The sequence below is a fragment of the Macaca thibetana genome, chromosome 3, assembly GCF_024542745.1.
Source record: "Macaca thibetana thibetana isolate TM-01 chromosome 3, ASM2454274v1, whole genome shotgun sequence".
Classification (NCBI taxonomy): domain Eukaryota; kingdom Metazoa; phylum Chordata; class Mammalia; order Primates; family Cercopithecidae; genus Macaca; species Macaca thibetana.
In genome coordinates this window covers 118,127,112-118,147,628 of record NC_065580.1, presented here as the reverse complement: position 1 = coordinate 118,147,628, position 20,517 = coordinate 118,127,112, and the positions used below count along the sequence as shown (strand labels likewise).

General features: G+C 39.4%; 2 protein-coding genes across 4 annotated transcripts in view; both read left to right on the top strand.

Moving 5' to 3' along the window:
• HUS1 (HUS1 checkpoint clamp component) overlaps positions 1–20,517 on the top strand; it is a 154,370-nt gene that overhangs the window by 87,724 nt on the left and 46,129 nt on the right. The gene's annotated exons all lie outside the window — the stretch shown is intronic.
• SUN3 (Sad1 and UNC84 domain containing 3) overlaps positions 1–20,517 on the top strand; it is a 47,255-nt gene that overhangs the window by 17,006 nt on the left and 9,732 nt on the right. For 2 of the 3 annotated variants that reach the window (XM_050785536.1, XM_050785538.1), the window contains exons 5-9: positions 3,519–3,559; positions 4,975–5,149; positions 6,297–6,381; positions 15,890–16,005; positions 17,421–17,588. In XM_050785536.1, the coding sequence (XP_050641493.1) occupies positions 3,519–3,559; positions 4,975–5,149; positions 6,297–6,381; positions 15,890–16,005; positions 17,421–17,588 (585 nt within the window). The remainder of the gene's footprint in view (positions 1–3,518; positions 3,560–4,974; positions 5,150–6,296; positions 6,382–15,889; positions 16,006–17,420; positions 17,589–20,517) is intronic. The other variant, XM_050785537.1, reaches the window with a different exon arrangement.

Genomic DNA, 20,517 nt, shown 5'->3' with positions numbered 1-20,517 from the left:
ATCCATGGTTAGGATAGGGCACAGGGGCTTTGTTGCTGAAAACAATATCCCTGGAGGCTGTGTCCTCTTAATGAGTGCTTTGGACATTTTCACATCTGATGAGGCTTTCCCTGAGGTAGGCTTTGTCATGAGGCCAACAGCCTACAGGGAGGGATGTTTTAGGAAGGTTCCTAGGACACTGAACCCCCATCTCATTGCCAGAAATGTTGCAGAAAGATCATCAACTATACACAAAGCAGCCTTATAACACTTTTGATTTTCTTTTTTCACATTGTGGATGTGGTAAATTTTGGTCATTGGCCTGCCCCCTTTCCCACCCATTTGGTTGCTGTGATGCTCTGAAACAAATTTATAGCCCACAGCTAATAAATTTCAAGAATTTCAGGCACGAGTAGGTTCCAACCTCATCCTTCTTGCGTTACCTTACTTTTCCAATCTTTATTTTATCGTCACTTTGACTTCCTCACTTACTGTTTTGTCCTACATATTCTTATACTATATATGTTCCTATAGTAGAACTTGCCTGAAATGCTTTTGGGAATGAGGCAAAATAAAAATGTTTTTAAAATTGTGAAAAATTTTATTTTTCAAGGAACTCTCAAGTTCATTTATCAGCAAACTAATTGAGGAGTGTTTTCTATATGTTATTTTATGGCTAGAACAGAAAAAAGAAACAAATTGAAAACACTGCTCCTACTGACAGGGAACTTGCTCAAACACAATGTGAAAAACTAGAAGTGAGAATATCTACCAATGATAAGCTCCCGAATTCACATCCTTTTCAAAATAAAAATGATGAGGAGAACATATAAGAAGTGTAATTGCTCAGAACAAAAGTAAGGCAATATTTTTCCATGTGTCACACTACATTCCATTCTGACACCATTCTCACACATGACGCAACAGCACCATACAAGATACAACACATTTATAGTATGTGGCACTATTTTGGGCAGAGCAAACTGATAAAAAGCCAGTCTTTGAAACAGAAAAGCAGGCTAATCACTGGATAAAGATGGAGCATTATTTCCCAGATAACACATTGATGATCACTGTAGGAGACTGAAAGGTGATCCCCAAAAAGATATGTCTACCTCCTGACCCCCAGAACCTGGGTACATGACCTTTATTTGGGAAAAAGGTCTTTGCAGATGTAATTAAGTTTCTTGATATCAAATTGTCCTAGATTACTCAGATGGATCCTAAATACAATGACAGGGATCTCTTTAGGAGACTTACAGAGGACAGAGACACAGAGAGGAGAAGAGGAGACCACATAAAGGCAGAGGCAGAGACTGGAGCGATGTAGCCACAAGCCTAGGAGTGCCCAGAGCCACCAGAAGTTAGAAAAGGCAAGAAACAGAATCTCCCTGAGGACCTTCATAGGAGCGTAACCATGTAGACACGTTGACCTCATGCTTCTGACCTCCGGAACAGCAACAGAATAAATTTCCATTGTTTCAAGCCACCTCATTTGTGGTCATGTGTGTCAAGAGCCCCAGGAAACTCATAGGGTCTCTTTGAGTTCTCTGTTGGGCACCTGAAGTATGAGCTTTGTTGCTACAAGAAAGTGATCATTAAAGGCAGAGGTGTCTGCTTCCCAACCTGGCAGGGAGAGTATGTGGATGAGACAAAATTCTGGAAACTGCTGTGGGAATCCTCCAAGATTTAAGTTTAAACCCAAGGGAATTGGTTGCTTGGGTCAGACTTCGTTTTCACACTTATCATTCCTCCACTCCGATCTACATTATTTTCTTGGCACGTAGTCAAAGATACTGCCTCTTAATTGATAAATCACTTGAGTAAAACATGTCAGGGTAGGGGAGTTCCAGATATAAAGAAAGGATGTCAGGAGCCATCCGTTCATGGGCATTGTTGACTATTTTTCCTAGAATTCTCTGGGGAAGAGATCTCCCTTCCACATTTGTCCTCCCCTTCTCACCAGCTTGTCCACTCAGTTGGCTTCTGAGCCCTTCAAGATTGGTGCCCCAAGGTGCTCTCTTTTGCCCTCCTTCCTCTGTTGATAATATTATTGACCTTCTCCAACCATCCCATGTTGGAATAGAGGCTGTGCATGTGTGCATATGTGAGTATGCATGTGTGCATATGAGCATGGGCATAAGTGTGTATGAGTGTGTGTATGTGGAGTGTGTGTGTTTGTGTGTGTGTGTCTCATGCTGGGTAAAGACAGATGGGAAGAGAGTGCAGGGCTTTGGAGGCTCCCAGGCTAATGACTTGTAGGGCATTTGAAATGTGAGCACCCTTAGCCGGGTGCAGTGGCTCACGCCTGTAATCCCAGCACTTTGGGAGGCCAAGGCGGGCGGATCACGAGGTCAGGAGATCAAGACCATCCTGGCTAACACGGTGAAGCTCTGTCTCTACTAAAAATACAAAAAAAATTAGCCGGGCATGGTGGTGGGTGCCTGTAGTCCCAGCTACTCGGGAGGCTGAGGCAGGAGAATGGCGTGAACCCAGGAGGCGGAGCTTGCAGTGAGCCGAGATGGTGCCACTGCACTCCAGCCTGGGTGACAGAGCAAGACTCCATCTCAAAAAAAAAAAAAAAAAAAATGTGAGCACCCAACCAACCACCGTCATCTGTGGCAGGGCCTGGAAGACACACAGCAGGATGAGCTAAGGAACATAGAGGTGCTGGCCACCCAGGCCCAAGGTCTTCTCAGTGACAGGAAGAGGCGGCTAGGCCATTCCCCCATTCTAGGAGAGGAACAGGCAGCACAGTAGCCTGGTACTGCAGACTAGAGTGCTGCCTGCATTCTGGCATCCTCTATCTCTCCAGTGTTTATGTCTTCCCTGACCACCTCCACAGCAGAAAGTCCTCTGAAGGCAAACGTTGTGTCCAAACGGTAATTTTACCTTTTCCTGGTTTCTTGTCTTAGTTTGGTAACCACCAAGACCATCCACACCAGAGACTATCTATACCACACATGTCACCAATGTTAGATACATTTCTGCAATTTTCTGATTGTGATGGCCAGTCTAGCCCAAAAGTAATCACATCCCTTTCTTATTTGTAAGTGGGAGTCTCCCTCCTTGTTCAGGAACAAGCCCAAAGAGCTCAGCATGCCCTCTAATGTCGCCACGTGCTCCTTGGGTTTTTCCACGTTCACCAGGGGCGCCTCTCCCCTTTGTCTTCCCTTCCCTCTCTTCCTCCTCCCTCTATTTTTTCCTCTTCCAACCTCACTCTCTCCTCCCCATCAGACTGTGTTCAGGCCTTTACAGTCTTAAGAAACAGGAAATGATGTGCCCAACCAAGAGTTCCTGTTGAATGTCACTCATTAAATAGATTTGCATTACCTCATCTCCTTCAAATACATTCATGAGGTACAGATGAGGCTGGGAAAGAGGCAGGCCACTCAGAGGATGCTCCTGAGTTCCAGCCAGCACATCTATATATCAGGAGTCAACGTGCTATTTATTTCCCCTTTCTGAGGAAAAAAAAAAAAAAACTCTACTTGAATAAGCAGAATTCAGAATGATTTATCTTTTTCTGTTGTTTTCAGGCCAGACTTCGTATGCCTAAAGAGCAACTGGAACTTTTAAAGTGAGTGAGATTTTTTTTGCTATGTGTCTCTTTTTGGTGTGATTTCAAATACTGAAATGTTTTTGTACAAAAAAGCATAAGAAAGAAAAGCTACTCCCTGAAATAACTCAAAATTTCACTCCCAGAAATAACTATTATTAATAGTTAATGACATCATTCTTAGCATTTCTCTATGTATATATGCAGATGGAAAGAAAGGAGGAAGAAAAAGAAAAAAAGAAGATAGAAAAGATTAAAGGGTTAGAGGTGAATTAATCTACTCCTGCTGTGTTTAGTATTAAAAATAGTACATTTATTGTTATTTGGATTTCTCAGAAGAAGGAAACAACCCAATTAAAGTTGCCTCCTCTCACTTGTGCATCTACATAATTTAAAATTTTAAACACCAAACAGTAACATTTTTAGTACTTTAGAAAATTACTTGCCCCTTTATATATTTCTACTTCTATGGAGCATTCCTTAATAAAATACACACTGAGGTGTGCTTTCCATGTTATTTATGATAATTAAAAATGGAAAACAACCCTATAAGAAAAATAGACCAATGGTTAACTACATTGGAATATATTCATGAAATGAAGAATTATAAAGCCATTTAAATAATTCTAAAATAGGTTTAATCATTTGGAAGTGTAGTGGAGACACAAAATTATAAATATTATTTCTATTTTGTTACTAATTTTTTGCATGGAATAAAAACTGGTAGAAAGTCATTAAAATTTAACAGTGTTTATTTCTTCTAAATGCTTGTTTTTTCCCCAATTTTAAGCATGTATTGTTTTACAAATGGGGAAAAATACTAGATAAGTAGTGTTTATACTTTTTCAGCATAAAGAAATACCTATTCGCTTGACATTTTCTTATTCTCTCTACTAGTCATTTTCAAACTGTAAACACAGAAAACCCATTCTTGGGAAGTAAAATCTTGCATGCTCAAGCTGTCAATCTGGTAACCGGTTGCTGCCCACTGGCTGGATCCCCCAGCACCCCTTGCCCAAGGCACTTCCACTGAACTCAGGCTACGGTTCAAAAGCCACTGCTCTGTACTACACTGGAAATGCAAGGTGTTCCCAGTCGGAAGGAGGGTACCAGTGGGATTCAGGATTCACCTGTGTAATGTCACCCAGCTGGGGGACCAGCAAGGTTGATTGAGCCTTGCTTGTCGTCCTGTGCAGAGCCCGGCCAAGCACTAGGACACCCTCAGCCATGTGACTCCTGGATGGCCTCGGGTTTTTTTTTTAAGTGAAGCATGATGCTTTAGAGAAATGGGTGTGCTCTGCTCTCCCCTCACTCAAGAATGTATATCTTCAACAATATAAAGCACCTCATCACGTGGCAGGCTCCGAAGCCCAGCCACAGCTGATAACAGGAGCTTTACACTTTCTTCCTCTCATGCTGAGGTTCTCCCTTTACAGGAAGGAAAGCCAGACTCTGGAAAACAATTTTCATAAAATTCTACTTTTGATTGAACAAATAGATGTCCTGAAGGCATTGCTTAGAGATATGAAGGATGGTACGGACAATAATCACAGCTGGAACACCCATGGAGACCCTGTGGAGGACCCAGACCACACGGAGGTCCTGGATGAGGCAAAGCATGTTGGGCGGGATGGGGTGGTGGATAGTGAGGATGTCCAGGGTGACGGGGAGTATGTCCTTCCAGTGTCACATCCACTTCTTCTCCCAATGGGAAGTCCAGTGTTGACTGATATTTGGTTCGTGTACAGAAACCCACTGTTTCATAAATGCTGTGTCACAGAGAAGACATTCTATTGCATATGACTTACTTCACACCAAAATAAATAACTCTTCTATTTTCCAGTAGAAAGAAAGAAAGAAAGAAAGAGAGAGAGAGAAAGAAAGAACAGTCTCTGAGCTCTATACACAAATACCTTAAATAGCAAAAGATTTGCATTCATCATCTTTGTAGCTAATGCAGTTAGTCTAGTCAGCATCAGATTCAGGCAAAACTGTGTTGGAAACCATGAGCTCTGTTTTGCTTCTTTCTCTTCTGCTGTCATTACTACTTTCTTTTTCTTCCCTAATGTCTACTTTTTGAAATACGCAGCAATCTGACACAGACCACCTGCCGCCCGCCAGGCCCCATTTCATCCTTGTCACTGTGAAGGTGTTACATTTAGGCAGCTTGAACTTAAACTGTTGCGCCTACTTAGGGTGCTTATGGTTTTGTTTGTTTGTTTGTTTGTTTGTTTTTGTTTTTTAGAATGACAGCATCCTTCAGAACCCAATATTAATTAGAGTCAGTGAAAAATGTCTAATATAAGTAATCATGTAATCTGTGTAAACTGCCTTGATTCCCAAGTAACTCTAGAATGTTCAAGTCTTTCAGTCTTTACTGCTAACCGCAGGACACTAATGAGGGATGGAACACAGTAGGTCACAGCACAACCTCACCTCACACCTCACCGGGAGGGCACTGTGATGCAGTGGTTAGGGCTTCAGAAGGGACCGTAGGTCCACCATGCTGCGTGACCTTGTGGGAGTCCCTGAACACACTTTGGCTTTATTTACGTCGTATCCCTGAGAGGGACACTCCCAGGAGCCGTGAAGATGTCAGTCCACGACACATGCACAGTGCCTGGCTCAGAGTGCAGCTGATAGGTGCTCACTGCTATTCTAATTTTGCAAATTAGGTCCAAATCAATAAAACGAATGGTCAAAACTCAAGCAGTTGGCAGACATTGTTAACAGAAAACTGTTTCTAAAATTTCTACAGGAAATGTCAAACTTGGTCAATTATGTACTTAAAAAGTTGAGAGAAGACCAAGTCCAGATGGCTGATTATGCTCTGAAGTCGGCCGGTGAGTACAGAAAAAGTGAAAAGAGGAACATTTAAAAAAACAATACTTCAGGAGTGTCTCTATCCTCTACATTTGTTTATGAGGAAAACATGTTTATCTGGTAACTTGAGAGGGGGGAAATTAATCAATTTAGATAATAAAGAAGAGAATAGAAATAGTTGTCACTGATTGCTTTCTGTGTGCAAATGTTCCAGGGAATAAAGCCTGTGCAACTTCATTAACATGCATCTAAAAGAACCACCAAGAAAGCCAAGATGCCACAGTGAAGTTGTGAAAGGCACAAAATATTAGGACATTTTACATTATTATATACTAAAATGACTATGATAACCAATCTAAATGCATTATTAGGGATTAAATGACAGTGTTTAAAGGTTATATATAATGTTCCTAATATATTTCAATTAAGATTAATTCTTAAGGGCTAAGGCTATGAATCATTAACCTTAATCTTCTCTACCATGCTCTGCCTATAATAGACTATGAGCAATATGTGTTCAGTGAACAATGTGGAAGGAAAGAAGAAAGGGACAGAAGGAGAAAGGAAATATAAAACACATAGTAATGCTAATTTTAATCAATTGATACTCAAATTTATGCCAGGGAGATAAATTTCCAGCTTACATGAACTGGAGAGCATTTGGAACAGCATGATTACTCAGGCTTGAGAGTGTGTGTTTTTTGAGAGAGTGAGTTAGAGGGCAGAACTTTCCCGAACCTGATGCCCTAAAGCATGAGTGTTAAGGTAAGATGGGAGAAGGACCATAGTTCTTTATTTTTAATTTTTTAATTTTTTTATTTATTTTTTTTTTGGTCTTGGCATTCTGATACACTTTTTAAATGCTTTCTTCTTTGTATTGATGTATTTACATCAATTGATGTAATTACAACTTCCATTTTGAAAAGCCTATGATGACGAATGTAGGTGCACAAGTAGCGCATGAAGAGTGAGGAAAAGAAGGAGATAATCGGGCTTCTCTGTAACCATAGATGTGGAAACAAATGTCAGTTCTGCTTTGGCTTTGGCCAAGATGGAGAAAGCCTGTTAAGTCCCTTCCCACCTGATTACAATGAAAAAAAAATCTGGACAAAATTCAAAAAGCAACTACCTGAGTGGGCTGAAAAGTAAACAAAGCAGGCAGTTGGAAGAGGGGAACCAAAAACTGTAGTTGTGAGCCTGTGGGAGTTTCCTTTTTTCTTTTCTTTTCTCTTGCAGCGTAGGCTGAGGCAGGCAGCAATTACAGAGCTGCAAATGTGGCAGCAGGTTGGGCAGCTAAAACTGAGAGAGGCCCCATTTTTCTAGCCAAAGACGCAGAATAAAGTAGTTCTGTGGTCCAGAGATTGTGGGGAGAAAGCCTGGGAAGGCAAAGCTGCAAAGAAGACGCCTGCTCCCCTGTCTGTTTGTGGCCAGCTTCTGGCCTCACCTCTCAGCTGCCCATTCGTGGGAACAGACTCAAAGCAGCAAAGTGGAGGCTTTGAGCATTTGGCAATGATGTAAACTATGACTCAAGTCTTGGACTAACCCCTGAGTGGTACATGGACATGACAGGCCTGTAGCAAAGGTTTTGAGGACTGAATTGAGATTGGAACCACCACCCATAAAAGGAGGGAGGACTCACATTTCTAGGCTGATTGATGAAGCAAATGAAAGCATTCCCTAGTGGATTTTTATGGGACTCAGAGTCTTACAATATAATATTCAGTATGTCTAGGGTACAAATCACAATTACTTGGCATGCAGACTCCTAGGGAAATAAGACCAACTACCAAGGGAAAAGACAACAGATGCCAACCTCATCATGACACAGATGTTCAAATTGTCACACAAAGCTTGAAGCAGCTAGCATAATTATGCTTTATGAGGTAAAAGTAAGTACACTTGAAACGAATGAAAAGATACCTATTCTCAGCCAAGAGAATAAAAAGAACCAGATGGAATTTTAGAACTGAAAAATACAATATCTAAAATAAAAATTGACTATATATGCTTAATAATAGAAAAACAAAAATAGAGAAAAAAAAGTAGTGAAGTCACTCCTATTTAACACAGTATGAGAAGTCCTGGCCAAAGTAATCAGACAAGAGAAAGAAATATAGGGCATCCAAATAGGAAGAGAGGAAGTCAAACTATCCCCGTTTGCAGACAACATAATCCCCATAGTCTCAGTCCGAAAGCTTCTTAAGTTGATAAACAACTTCAGCCAAGTTTCAGGATACAAAATCAATGTGCAAAAATCACTAGCATTCCTATACACCAACAAAAGTCAAGCCAAGAGCCAAATCAGTAATGAACTCCCATTCACAATTGCCATAAAAAGAATAAAATACCCAGGAATACAGATAATTTTGGAGGTGAAAGATCTCTACAAAGAGAACTACAAACCATTGCTTAACGAAATCAGAGATGATACAAACAAATGGAAAAACATCTCATGCTCATGGATAGAAAGAATCAATATCATTAAAATGGCCATACTGCCGAAAGCAATTTATAGATTCAATGCTATACTTATTAAACTACCATTGACATTCTTCACATAACTAGATAAAACTATTTTGAAATTCATATGAAACCAAAAATAGCAAGGGCAATTCTAAGCAAAAAGAACAAAGCTGGAGGCATCACATTACCCAACTTCAAACTATACTACAGAGCTACAGTAACCAAAACAGCATGGTACTGGCACAAAAACAGACACATATACCAATGGAACAGAATAGAGAACCCAGAAATAAGGTCACACACAACTATCTAATCTTCTACCAATCTGACAGAAACAAACATTGCAGAAAGTATTCCTATTCAATAAATGGTACTGGAATAACTGGCTAGCCATATGCAGAAGACTGAAATTGGACCCCTTCCATACATCAAATATAAAAAAAACTGAAAATGGAACATAGATTTAAATGTAAAAGCCAAAACTACCAAAAAAAAAAAATTAAAAAATTAAAAACCCAGGAAGACAACCTAGGTATTGCCTATGAAGTTACTCCTGTTCAACGCAGTATTAGAAGTCCTGGCCAGGGTAATTAGGGAAGAGAAAGAAATAAAGCACATCCAAATAGGAAGAGAGGAAGTCAAACTATACCTGTTTGCAGACAACATAATCCTGTATCTAGAAAACCCCATAGTCTCAGCCTGAAAGTTGTATGTACCATTCAGGACATAGGCATGGGCAAAGATATCATGACAAAGACATCAAAAGCAATTGCAACAAAAGTAAGAATTGGCAAATGGGGTTTAATTAAACTAAAGAGCTCTGCACAGAAAAAGAAACTATCAGCAGAGTAAACAGACAACCTACAGAATGGAAGGAAATTTTTGCAAACTCTATATCCAACAATGGTCTAATATCCAGCATTTATAAGGAACTTGCACAAATTTACAAGAAAACAAAACAACCCCATTAAAAAGTGGGCAAAGGACATGAACAGACACTTTTCAAAAGAAGACCTGCATATGGCCAAAAATCATTTGAAAAAAATCTCAACATCACTGATCATAAGAGAAATGCAAATCAAAACCACAATGAGATAACATCTCACACCAGTCAGAATGGCTATTATCAAAAAGTTAAAAACTAACAGATACTGGCAAGGTTGTGGAGAAAAAGGAATACACTGTTGGTGGGAGTGTAAATTATTTCAACCACTGCGAAAGACAGTGTGGTGATTCCTCAAAGACCTAAAGACAAAAATACCATTTGAACCATCAAACTCATTACTAGGATATCCAGAGGAATGTAAATTATTCTTTCATAAAGATATATGCATGCATGTGTTCACTGTAGCACTATTCACAATAGAAAAGACATGGAACCAACCTAAATTCCCATCAATGATAGATTGGATAAAGAAAATGTTGTACATAGACACTATAGAATACTATGCAACCATAAAAAAGAACAAGATCATGTCCTTTGCAGGAACATGGATGGAGCTGGAGGCCATTATCCTTAGCAAACTAACACAGGAATAGAAAACCAAAAACACATGTTCTCACTTATAAGTGGGAGCTAAATGATGAGAACACATGAACACATAGAGGGCAACAACACACACTGGGGCCTATTGGAGGATGGAGGGTGACAGAAGGGAGAAGATCAGGAAAAATAACTAATGAATACCAGGCTTAACACCTGGATGACAAAATAATCTGTACAACAAATCCCCACGACACAAGTTTTTCTATGTAACAAACCTGCACATGTACCCCAAACTTAAAAATTAAAAAGAAAGAAGTAGTGCAGTTGAAGATAGATCAAAAGAAATTATGCAATTCAAAGAATGAAAAAATGTTCAAAAAAAATGCAAACAACTTCAGAAACGTATAGGACACTATAAAAAGGTATAATATTCTTATCCTTGTAGTCTCAGAGGGAGATGAAGAGGAGACCAATGTAGGACAATAATCTAAAGAAGTAATAACCAAAAACATCTCAAACTTGATTTAAAAAAATAAAAAATAAATTTACAGATTCAAAAAGCATGGCAAATCAGAAACAAGATAAATTCAAGGAAAATGACATCCAGACACATCATAGTTAAATTGCTCAAAATCAAAGATGAAGAAAAGTATTTGAAAGAAGCTAAAAAAAAATGCATTATTACAGATTTCTTACCAGAAGTTAAAGAGACCAGAAGAGAAGGAAACTACATGTTTAAAGTGCTGAAGGAAAGGATCTAGTAATGCAGAATTGTAGATCCAGTGAAAATATCTTTCAGGAAATGAAGGCAAAATGAAGACACTCTTAGATGAAGAAAAACTAAGAAAATTCTCTGCCAATGAATCCGCTAAAGGAAGTTCTTCAGCTCAATAGAAATGACACCAAAAAGAAACTTGGGACTTAAAGAACGAAGAAGGAGCAACAGCCTCATCTGTGAGTAAAGATGAGGTGGCCCGGCACGGTGGCTCATACCTTGTAATCCCAGCATTTTGGGAGGCTGAGGCAGGTGGATCACCTGAGGTCAGGAGTTCCAGACTAGCCAGGCCAACATGGTGAAATCCTGTCTCTATTAAAAATAGAAAAATTAGCTGGGCGTGGTGGCGCATGCCTGTAATTCCAGCTACTCCAGAGGTTGAGGCAGGAGAATAGCTTCAACCCAGGAGGTGGAGGTTGCAGTGAGCCTAGATCATGCCACTGCTCTCCAGCCTGGGTGACGAGAGTGAAATTCCATCTCAAAACAACAACAACAAAAGATGAGGTAATTTTTTTTCTTTAAGTACTTCAAAATATGTATGGCTGTTGAAAGGAAAAAATGTATGGCATTATCCGGGGGTGGAGGGCTAATATATGTAGATTTAATACTATGACAACCATAAAGGAAAAGTCAGTGGGTGAGATTTAATGGGCATCTATAAATGTAAAGATTTTACTTGAATGATAAAAAGTTAACTCTTAAATAAACCATGAGCTGCTAGGTATGTGTGTTGTAATCATGAGAATAATTACTTTAAAACACAGAGATATCCAAATGCTAATGGAGAAATCAAAATGGAGGCCACGCACAGTAGCTCACGCCTATAATCCTGGCACTTTGGGAGGCCAAGGCGGGTGGATCACTTGAGGTCGGGAGTTCGAGACCAGCCTGGCCAACATGGTGAAACCCCGTCTCTACTAAAAATACAAAAAGCCAGGTGTGGTGGCGCACACCTGTAATCCCAGCTACTCAGGAGGCTGAGGCAGGAGAATCGCTTGAACCCGCAAGGCGAGGCAGAGATTGCAGTGAGCCGAGATTGTGCCGTTGCCTGGGCCCCAGAGCGAGACTGTTTCAAAAAAATAAAAAAATTTAAAAAAAATTAAAAATTTTGGCCGGGCGCGGTGGCTCAAGCCTGTAATCCCAGCACTTTGGGAGGCCGAGACGGGCGGATCACGAGGTCAGGAGATCGAAACCATCCTGGCTAACACGGTGAAACCCCGTCTCTATTAAGAAATACAAAAAACTAGCTGGGCGAGGTGGCGGGCGCCTGTAGTCCCAGCTACTCGGGAGGCTGAGGCCGGAGAATGGCGTGAACCCGGGAGGCGGAGCTTGCAGTGAGCTGAGATCCGGCCACTGCACTCCAGCCTGGGCGACAGAGCGAGACTCTGTCTCAAAAAAAAAAAAAAAAAAAAAAAATTAAAAATTTCAACTAATATTTACAAAAGGCAGGAAAGGGAAATGAAGAAAAACTGGGAGAGAGAGAGAGTAAGAAAGGCAGAGGGTAGGGGAAAAGGCATGCAAATTAGAAAGGAAGAAATAAAAATGGTTCTATTCAGAGACAACATGATTGCTTATGTAGAAAAACCACCAAAAAAATCTACTAGAATAAGTGAGGTTTACAAGTTCAAGGGTATATACACAATTTCTATATGCTAACAATAGAAAATTAGAAAATATTTAAAAGCAGCACTATTCATAAATGCAGTAAAAAACATAAAATACTTAGGTATAAGGGTAATAAAATGTGGGAACTGAGAGCTAAAAACTAAAAAATAATAATGAAAGAAATAAACAAAGATTTAAATAAATGGACAGGTATACCATGTTTATGGATTTGAAGACTCAATACCATTAAGATGACAATACTGTCCAGCTTTTCTATGGATTCAATACAATCCTAATCAAAATCCCAGCAGAATTATTTGTAGAAATTGACAACCTGTTTTCAAAATGTACGTGGAATGGTGAAGGAACTAGAAGAGTCAAATTTGTTTTGGGAAAAAGAGGGACAAAGTTGGAGAACTCACACTACCTGATTTTAAGGCTTACTATAAGTTTACAGTAATCAAGAGCATGTGGTACTCGTGAAATCAATGGAACAATGCAAAAAGTCTAGAAGTAGTTCACACCCGTGGTGAATAGATTTTTGAAAAACGGAAAAAAGGCAAGTCAGTGGTGCTGGAACAGGTGGACATTCATATGCAAAAAAAGAAAAAAAAAAATGCCTTGGCCCCAAACCCACAATTTGTAAAAATTAACCCCAAATGGGTCACAGTCTTAAATATAAAACTTAAAGCTAGGAAAAAAATAAGAGAAATTTTTTAGAGTTAGAAAAACTTTTCTTAAACACAACATCAAAAACTATGATTGTAAAAGGAAAATAATGGATAATACAGGGTTCATCAAAATTAATTTCTGCTCTGCCAAAAAACAGTTACGAGAAGGAAAAGACAAGTTACAGGCTGGGGGAGAATATTCGGAAACCACACACATTCTTGAATCCAGAATTTATAGAAAACTGTCAAGCCTCAATTAAGCAAACAGACAACCCGATACAAAATAGGCAAAAGATTTAGAAGACACTTCATTAAAGAAGATATATGCATATCAAAAAAGTATATGAAAAAATGCCTCACATTATTATTCATTAGTGAAATGTCAATTAAAATCTCAATGTTATATCATTACACACCTATTAGAATGCCAAACAGAACAAAACTGACCATACTAAGTGCTGGCAACAGCATGAACCAAATGGACCTCTCATACACTGTGGGTGAGAATGTAACCTGGCACAGCCACTCTGGCAAAGTCTGACAATTTCTTATGAAGTTCAATATAACATCTTATTGACCCAGCAATCCCACTTCTACATATTTATCTAAGATAAATTGAAACATGTTCACATCAAAACTTGCCAAGAATATCTATAGCAACTGTATTCATAATCACCAAAATTGAGAATAACCCCATGTCCATCAACAAAGAATAACAGATGCATTCATACAACGGAATATTAACCTGCAGTCAATAAAAGGAATGAACTTCTTATACTTATTACAGCATTCATAAACCTCAAACGCATTGGCTAAATGAAAGTAGCCTTAGTGAAAAGGCTACATACTGTGACTGACTACAAGGGAGCAGCAAAAGAAATGTCCAGAATAGGTAAACATACAGGGACAGAAAATAAATTAATAATTGCCAAAGCTTGGGGAGGGATATTGGGGGAAATGGGGAATGACAGCTAACTGCTATGGGTTCCTTTTGGGGCTGACTAAATGATCTAAAATTGATTGTGGTGGCTGTGCCACTCTAAGAATATAATACAAAACCCTGAGTCACACACTGTGAATGAGTGAATTGTTTAGGATGTGAATTATATCTTAATAAAGCTGACTTACATTTCTTAATGAATGATAAAATGAATAAATATGAATTATTTTCAAAATTCCACAACACTAAAATTTTAATTTTTTTCTGGAAAGGATTATGGGGATGGGGTGCTCAGTCCTCACATTAGCAGGTGAAAGTGTAGATTCTGTCCAGCCACTTGGTCGAGTAGGAATAGTGAGTGGGCAGTCAGTATCAGCCTTCAAAAACGAAGTACACATAGGGTTTCCAGATAAAATGAAGGGAGCCCAGTTAAATTTAAATTTCAGACAAATAGTAAATAATCTTTTAGTATAAATATATCCCAAATATTGTATGTATATATCCCAAAGTTGTATGACTACAACTAAAAACTTATTCTTTGTTTACCTGAAATTCAAATTTAAATGGCCATCTTGTATTTTTATTTGCCAAATCTGGCAACTCTAGGAACTCATTTACTATTTCAAAAAGTGTGTCATCTAAGAAAAAGTATGGATAATCAGCTGGGTGCGGTGGCTCATGCCTGTAATCCCAACACTTTGGGAGGCCGAGGTGGGTGGATCACTAGGTCAGGAGATGGAGACTATCCTGGCCAATATGGTGAAACCCCGTCTCTACTAAAAATACAACAATTTAGCCGGTGTGGTGGTGGGCGCCTGTAGCCTCAGCTGCTTGGGAAGCTGAGGCGGGAGAATCACTTGAACCCGGGAGGCGGAGGTTGCAGTAAGCCAAGATTGCGCCACTGCACTCCAGCCTGGCAACAGAGTGAGACCCGGTCTCAAAAAAAAAAAAAAAAAAAAAAAAAAAACTTGATGAGGCACATGTATTTTTAGTGTTGTGGTGTGTTATGCAAATGCAATTTGAAAAAGCCATTTGCATTTTCTTTATTTCTTATGTATAAAATACATTTTGCTTCTAAAATGAAGTAACCTGAAGGGATAATGTTTGATGAGTATATTTCATATTTATTTGATTAAAATTGAGTTCAATGAATCTGCATAATTGCTGCAAATGTAACTTGAAGGACATTTGGAGTGTTGTTGGTTTTCTGCTTTTTTTGTTATTGAGTGAATGGGGATGACAGGAAGTCTCATTTATCGCATGAGCTGTTGAAATATAGAGATCTATGTACGTTTTAGGTGATACAGAATCCATATAATGTTCTCATCTCTACTTTACTTGCCTCAAAATTCAATTTTTATCTTACATTTTGTGAAACTAAACAGAGAAAACTTGTTTTCTTCAAAATGACAAAATTTCAGTGGTAGTGAAAACTGTCATACTTTTCCTATCAATTCCTAAGTATGAATTTTACCTCACTTATAATTTGCCCAGTAATAATTTTCTAGAGACACTGTTAAAATTCAAATGATGTGTTTTGAATGGTGTATGTTGTTTCTTTATTTTAAAACTTATTTTATAATTTTAGGAGCCTCCATCATTGAAGCTGGGACCTCAGAAAGTTACAAAAATAATAAAGCAAAATTGTACTGGCATGGGATAAGTTTCCTAAATCATGAAATGCCTCCAGATATTATTCTTCAGGTAAAGCTAAATTAAGAATCACTTATTTCTATTTTAGAATTTTGTGCTTATTATTTATCATGAAAATGTTAATTTTAAAATAGAGGCAATATAAGAGTGTCCGAACTTGTTACAGAACCTGAAATCATCTCATTACATTTTTTATAGTCAGTACACTGCATGAATTATGTCTTATTTTATGGTTAGTAAACTATGATTAATTATTTACTTATTTATCATTTTAAGATTAGTAAACTAGATTATTTTATTCTCAAATAAAACATATACATTCCGTGTCTTTTCTGTAAGTTGATTCTGTGACCATACTTTTCCATTGAAAACTTCATTCAACGAACATTTGTTGAAAGTACTTGTCTGCTAAGTGCCAGTACTGTACTGTGTTAAGTGCTATTCAGACCACATGTTCTTAAGTCTAATTATAACAGGAGAAATCTCCAAGTAAGATCCCCACCAAACTTTTCAGTTACATTCTAAAGGCAGTAGCCATCAACAGACAGCAGAGCACCTCTCAACTTTGATCCATACACCTGAAGTTAGTCGCAAATTTAGAACTTTCAGGGGTAAAACCCATTGATCTTATTCCAGTCTGTAGTTTATATCTACAAAGTAGTAGACCTCATTTTTCTTCTCTATCACCATAATCACCACCACCACTCCCATCTCCATCAACACCCTCATCTTCGTCACCACCACCACCACCATCTTTCTTCATCACAGCCTCCATGTCCATCACCATCACCACCACCACCATCACCATCACTGCCACCACAGCCACCATCACTGCCACCACCACCGCCACCTCCATCACCATCTTTCTTTATCACCACCCCCATGTCCATCATCATCACCACCACCAATGTCACTGTTGCCACCACCACCACCATCACTGCCACCACTACCACTACCTTTATCACCACCTTCACCACTACTACTCCAATTATCACTATCACTATCACCACCACTACCATTACTACCATCACCATTACCTCTACCACCACCACCATTGCCATGACCACCATTGCCATCACCATTACCACTACCACCATCATCATCACCTCCACTGCCACCATTATTACCACCATCATCACCACAATGATCACTACAGTGGTCACCACCATCATCCTCACTACAACCATCACTAGCCTTACCAGCACCCCACTCATGCCCTCTAGCTGCCTTATAACAGGTTACAGTCTAGTTAGAGCAATGAAAGAAAACATGCTCATATGATAAAGGACTCTGATTGATATGAGCATACAGTGCTCTGGAAAAGCAACCACACTAGAGGTGTCTTGGGAGTTTTCCTATTTTATAGGCATAAGAGAGATCTGCAGTCAATAGTGATTAGCTGATCAGTATTGTGGGAATGGATTCACATAACTAGTTAAGAGATTAATTCAGTGTTTTCTTTCCAGCCGGATGTCTACCCTGGAAATTGCTGGGCTTTTCCAGGTTCCCAGGGTCATACCCTAATCAAGCTTGCTACAAAGATCATACCTACTGCTGTTACCATGGAGCACATCTCAGAGAAGGTGTCTCCCTCAGGAAACATCTCCAGTGCACCCAAGGAATTTTCTGTCTATGTAAGAAGCTATCTAAATTTGTCATTCAGATTGGCCTGATAGAAGGTGGTTGGCTGGGAATTAGGGGCTGTCCTCTGAACTAGTACAGATAACTAGTTGTGTCACTTATTTCCTGGACTTTCGCTTTCTCACCTACAAAGAGAGAGAGTTGGACCAAATGATTTATATTATTCAACTTTTTTTTACTTTTATCAAAGTTATACATGTACATGTAAAAATCAAGTATTTCCATAAAGTTTGTAAAGAAATAGTTATTCCTTGTCCCACTTCTCCACATCTCCAATTCTCATTATCCCAGAGCTTCTACTTGCAACAATTTTAGATGTTTATTTGGGTACTTGCCTCCATGTTGGCTTTTACCATTACTTCTTGATTTTTCAGTTTTAGTTATGACATCCTCTCATGGAAAGTGAAGAGTATACTGATCTTTTCCATGGCACTTCCATCCTCGCAACATGTTTATGTCTTGATTTAAAAAACAAAACATGTTTCTGGAGATATAATTCCCATAACAATTAATTCACCCACTTAAAGTACACCCTTCAGTGGCTTTGGTATATTCACAGAGTTGTGTATTCATCACCATAATCAATTTTAGAACATTTTTCTTACCCTAAAAGGAAACCCCATAACCCTTAGCCATCACCTCCTATTCCCCTAGTGTACTCCTCCAACCCCTGGCAACCACTAATCTACTTTGTCTCAATAAATTTACCATTCTATGCATTTCATATAAATTGAATCATTTATAATGTGTGATCTTTTGCAAATGGCTTAACTTAGCATACTGTTTTCAAGGTTCATTTATGATATAGTATGTCTCAATATTTCATTTATTTTTTATTGACAAATAACATTTCATTGTATGGATATATGATATTTTATTTATCTATTCATCAGTTGATGGACATCTGAATTATTTTCATTTTTTTGGTCATTATGAATAATGCTTCAATAAACATTCATGTACAAGTTTTTGTGTGGACATGAGTTTTTGTTTTGCTTGGGTGTATACCTAAGACTGGAATTCCTAGATAGCATGGTAAATGTAGGTTTAACATTTGAGGCACTGCTAGAAGACCATATTATCTTTTTGTTCAAGCAATACTCAATGTTTTCACGGTGACTATGTGAACAAAACAGCTCTCAGTTGAACTATTTAGTGTACTTAAATACTACTTTCTTCCATTTTTTTATGTTTCTGACTGTAATAATTGCTTTACTTTTTTTTTTTTTTTCTTGAGACAGGGTCTCAGCTCTGTCACCCAGGTTAGAGTACAGTGGCACAATCACAGCTCACTGCAACTTCAAACTCACGGGATTGTTTTTTAAGTCTTTTAGTAGAGATAAAGGTCTCACTATGTTACCCAGGCTGGTCTCAAACTCCAGGGCTCAGGGGATCCTCCCTCCTTGGCCTCCCACAGTGCTGGGATTACAGACGTGAGCCACAGGTGCCCAGCCTATTTTTCTTTAATTTGCTTAGTTTTTCTGTATTCCTATTACTAAAACTTTCCCAAATTCTTCTTCAGAAGTACAAATATTCCCCCATTATGTTGATTCACATGAGATAATTTATAAATTTCTTCCATTCTTCATCCCTTCCTTCATTTTCTATTCATTTATTTTCTTTTTTCTTTTTCCCCGAGATATCCCTCTGGCGCCCTCAGCGTTTTGCTCCAGCCTTGTTAGGTAGGCCTGATGCACAACTGTTGTCATGGGATTTCATGCCTGCATCCTGAGGATTCAACTTATTGTCTAATTTATTATTTTTAAAAAGTGTTTATTTCCCTTTTCTGTTTTTTGTTCCACCTGCTGGAAGATCATATCAATTCATATTTTAACCCCTCTATGGAAATTTTCATTCCTGCTGTCATGATTATACTTTCTGAGACTTCTTGTTTCTATACATATTCCCTTTTTTAGAGCCTATTTTTTTTTCTTTTATGAAGGCAGTACCTTCTCTTATGCTTCTGAAGATATTAACTGTAGGTTTGTCTCACTTTCTTCTGCTCGCTTCCGGGTCTGGATTTCCTAGCCCCCCTTTTCCCCCTTGTGCGTATGGTCTGTTTCCTGTACAACGCTCTACTCCCCTGTCTGTGATGCTTGTCACATGAATTGCTAGGCGGTGCAAAGCCAGCAGGAAGCTTTGCGCGCACGTTTGCGCTCACGATGGGGCTTATATGTCGTGAGTTTGCCCCGGGAATCATCAGGTCAGGCCATTTCGTTGGGAGTCACAAGTGTGCCATCAGGAGAGTTGACCCTGAGAGGACTCCTGCAGTGCACAGGAGGTACCAGCCTGGCCAACTACACCAGGAACTGCTGGGGAGAGGAGGGCCGCGGGGCCACCACTTTGTGCAGGGGTCATGCTCTTGTGGGCGGTTCTGGGGCGGTGCCGGCAGTGGTCTTAGAGATGGGAGGAAGAACAGAGCCCTCTGCTGGGCCAGGCGGGGCTGGAGGGGCGTGGAGGGGTTGTAACTGCTTTTTGAAATGACTGTCAGCTAAACCGCAGATTCAGGCTCCTTTCCCCTACACCTCCCCGCCCCACGTGGACTCCCTCTTCCGGCCTTTCTGGGAACCTGCCGCTTAAGTCCTGCACTGCTGGTTCCACCTACAGCCAGAGTAGTTTGTGTTCTTTCTCTCCAGCTGCCATTTGGTCATCTTCACTTTTTGGTGTTTGTTTCTTTCTTTGTTTTTGTTTTTGTTTGTTTTGGTTTGGTTTGGTTTTTGGTTTTACTGTCTACTCCCACTTTTGCCTTATAGGTTTATGCCTTACTTCAATTATTTGATCTTCCCATCTGGAGGAGGGCCCCGGGTTAAACAGCCTGCCTTACATGCCACCCAAATGCCTCTACATTCCATATGTGGAGTTTCACAACAAAGGGCTGCTGTCCTTTCATAGAAGCCCGCACCACCTGCAAGTGGTGTCTGA